General features: G+C 47.0%; 1 protein-coding gene across 1 annotated transcript; it reads left to right on the top strand.

Annotated features, from left to right (window-relative positions):
• The first annotated feature begins 2,640 nt into the window (after positions 1–2,640).
• Positions 2,641–3,306, top strand: LOC110713172. Its single transcript, XM_021891637.1, has one exon. The coding sequence runs from the start codon at positions 2,641–2,643 to the stop codon at positions 3,304–3,306; it is 666 nt and encodes a 221-aa protein (XP_021747329.1).
• The last annotated feature ends 384 nt before the right edge of the window (positions 3,307–3,690 follow it).

Genomic DNA, 3,690 nt, shown 5'->3' with positions numbered 1-3,690 from the left:
TCCATCTTTCTTAGGACCAGATCTCCCAACTTCATCGGCCGCTTAGACACTCGACGATTGTATGCCCTAGTCATACGTAGACGATAGATTTCGTGTCTAAGAGCCGCGTTGCCCCTGGCTTCAGGAAGGAAATCTAGGGCAGTCTTCATGGCTTCCCAATTGGCCGCTTCATCATATAGCATTACCCTAAGGGTGGGCTCATACATTTCAATTGGAAGGACCGCCTCGGCACCATAGACTAAGAAGAAGGGAGTTTCCCCTGTGGAACTCTTGGTCGTGGTTCGTACGGACCACAACACATTGACTAACTCATCATCCCATAAGCCGCCTGCTCTTTCAAGCTTGCGCTTAATTCAATTGGAGGTCAATTTGTTTATGCCTCTAACTGACCATTTGCCTGTGGGCGGCCGACTGAGGCAAAGCAGTGAGCTATGCCTTGGTCTTCCAACCATTCTTTTAGTTGAGGCGTTTCGAACTGAGGTCCGTTGTCAAACACCATAGACTGAGGGACACCAAAGCGGGTAATAATACTCTTCCATATGAAGGCGGAAACATCCGTCCATTTGATGCCCCGGACAGCCTCGGCCTCTACCCATTTTGTGAGTAGTCTACTGCTACAAACACATACCGCCTTTGGCCGGACGCTGGTGTGTATGGTCCTAAAATGTCTATCCCACATTTAGCAAAGGGGAGTGGACTGCTGATGGCCGAAAGACTATTGGCGGGCCGGTGAATTAATGTTGCGAACCTCTGGCACTTGTCACACTTCTTTACCATTTCCATAGCGTCCGACTTTAAGCTCGGCCAGTAGTAAACCAGGCGGGCAGCCTTTTCAGCCAAAGCTCGTCCTCCAATGTGAGAAGCACACTGCCCCTGGTGAAGATCATCCAAGACATCATGCCCTCTCTCAGGAGTGATGCATTTCAGGTACGACTTTACAAATGCCTTTTTGAACAACTCTCCTTGCTTAATTTCAAACCAGGCCGCTCTCTTTTTCATCAGCCAACTCTCTTTAGGATCGGCCGGGAGTAATCAATCCTTTAGGTAAGATACGATCCCGTCCATCCAAGTGGAGCTTCTATCATTGGCGTGTACTGTTTTAGCGTCAATAATCCTCTTTTCTTTCACTTCCCAAAACACTGACCTAGGAGTATCACATGATGCTGAGGATGCTAACTTAGAGAGGGCGTACGCCTGATGATTGGACGAACGAGGGAACCTGCTGTAGAGTAAAATGATCTAGGCTCTTAGCCTCCTCTTTTACAATCTTCAAGTACTTTATCATGGCCGGCTCCCTCGCCTCGAAGTCTCCATTCACCTGGCCGACTACAAGTAGGGAGTCCGAGCATACATCATTTTTTGTCGCTCCTGCCGCCTTACACATTCTAAGGCCGGCCAAGAGGGCTTCGTACTCGGCCTCATTATTAGAGGCTTGAAACTGGAATCTTAGAGCATACTCAAACTTATCTCCCTCAAGAGACTGACATATAACACCTGCTCCACATCCAGTAGATGTCGCACTACAATCCACAAACACTTGACTGATTTTTTAGCAGAAATGACTCGGCTAGATCTTCAGACGGCCGGAGACCAGATCTGGAAAGTGTTCATGGATGGTAGTGCGACAGCTACTGGCTGTGGAGCAGGTGTTATATGTCAGTCTCTTGAGGGAGATAAGTTTGAGTATGCTCTAAGATTCCAGTTTCAAGCCTCTAATAATGAGGCCGATTACGAAGCCCTCTTGGCCGGCCTTAGAATGTGTAAGGCGGCAGGAGCGACAAAAATTGATGTATGCTCGGACTCCCTACTTGTAGTCGTCCAGGTGAATGGAGACTTTGAGGCAAGGGAGCCAGCCATGATAAAGTACTTGAAGATTGTAAAAGAGGAGGCTAAGAGCCTAGATCATTTTACTCTACAGCAGGTCCCTCGTTCGTCCAATCATCAGGCGGACGCCCTCTCAAAGTTAGCATCCTCAGCATTATGTGATACTCCCAGGTCAGTGTTTTGGGAAGTGAAAGAAAAGAGGAGTATTGACGCTGAAACAGTACACGCCATTGATAGAAGCTCCACTTGGATGGACGGGATCATATCTTACCTAAAGGATGGATTACTCCCGGCCGATCCTAAAGAGAGCTGGCTGATGAAAAAGAGAGCGGTCTGGTTAGAAATTAAGCAAGGAGAGATGTTCAAAAAGGCATTTGTAAAGCCGTACCTGAAATGCATCACTCCTGAGAGAGGGCATGATGTCTTGGATGATCTTCACCAGGGGCAGTGTGCTTCTCACATTGGAGGACGAGCTTTGGCTGAAAAGGCTGCCCGCCTGGGTTACTACTGGCCGAGCTTAAAGTCGGACGCAATGGAAATGGTAAAGAAGTGTGAAAAGTGCCAGAGGTTCGCAACATTAATTCACCGACCCGCCAACAGTCTTTCGGCCATCAGCAGTCCGCTCCCTTTTGCCAAATGGGGGATGGACATTTTAGGACCATACACACCAGCGTCCGGCCAAAGGCGGTATGTGTTTGTAGCAGTAGACTACTTCACAAAATGGGTAGAGGCCGAGGCCGTCCAGGGCATCAAATGGACGGATGTTTCCACCTTCATATAGAAGAGTATTATTACCCGCTTTGGGTCCCTCAGTCTATGGTGTTTGACAACGGACCTCAGTTCGAAACGCCTCAACTAAAAGAATGGTTGGAAGACCAAGGCATAGCTCACTGCTTTGCCTCAGTCGGCCGCCCACAGGCAAATGGTCAGGTAGAGGCATATAAAAAATTGATCTCCAATGGAATTAAGCGCAAGCTTGAAAGAGTAGGCGGCTTATGGGCTGATGAGTTAGTCAATGTGATGTGGTCCATACGAACCACGGCCAAGAGTTCCATAGGGGAAACTCCCTTCTTCTTAGTCTATGGTGCCGAGGCGGTCCTTCCAATTGAAATGTATGAGCCCACCCTTAGGGTAATGCTATATGATGAAGCAGCCTATTGGGAAGCCATGAAGACTGCCCTAGATTTCCTTCCTGAAGCTAGGGGCAACGCGACACTTAGACACGAAATCTATCGTCTACGGATGACTAGGGCGTACAATCGCCGAGTGTCTAAGAGGCCGATGAAGTTGGGAGATCTGGTCCTAAGAAAGATGGAGGTTGTGGGACGAGCAAATGAAGATGGGAAGCTGACCCCAAATTGGGAAGGGCCGTATCGAGTCAGGGAAGAAGTCCGAGATGGGACTTATCGTCTCGAAGCTATGAACGGCCGACCCATTCCGCGAACATGGAATGCTGACAATCTGAAGAGATATTATGTTTAAGTACTTAGCCAAAATCTGTGTAAACAACTAGGTCTGTTGACCGAGCAATGTAAGCCGTACGACCAGAACAATGTAATTTTGACAAATTAATGAAGAGTCAAACATTGTTATAATTATTTTTCCATTTAATTTATGCTTATTTGCAAAGTCATAACTTATACAGATAGGCCACTGTAAACACCCATTTGTGTCTCCCCAAAACCAAACCCAATGATGAGTACCTTTCACGTCGAATCAAAATCAAATGAAACGAAAGTGTGGACAGGTCTAATGTTGCGGAAAGTTTTTATTTTTTTTCTCTTCTCTCTGTTTTTGAAAACTTTATTTTAAGAAAACAGCCAATCCAGTTTGGTTGGTCCATGATATGGGTCCAATAGTAGTGTA

The sequence above is a fragment of the Chenopodium quinoa genome, unplaced genomic scaffold (genome assembly GCF_001683475.1).
Source record: "Chenopodium quinoa cultivar QQ74 unplaced genomic scaffold, ASM168347v1, whole genome shotgun sequence".
NCBI classification, from domain to species: Eukaryota; Viridiplantae; Streptophyta; class Magnoliopsida; order Caryophyllales; family Amaranthaceae; genus Chenopodium; species Chenopodium quinoa.
This window is presented reverse-complemented; position numbering and strand designations above follow the sequence as displayed.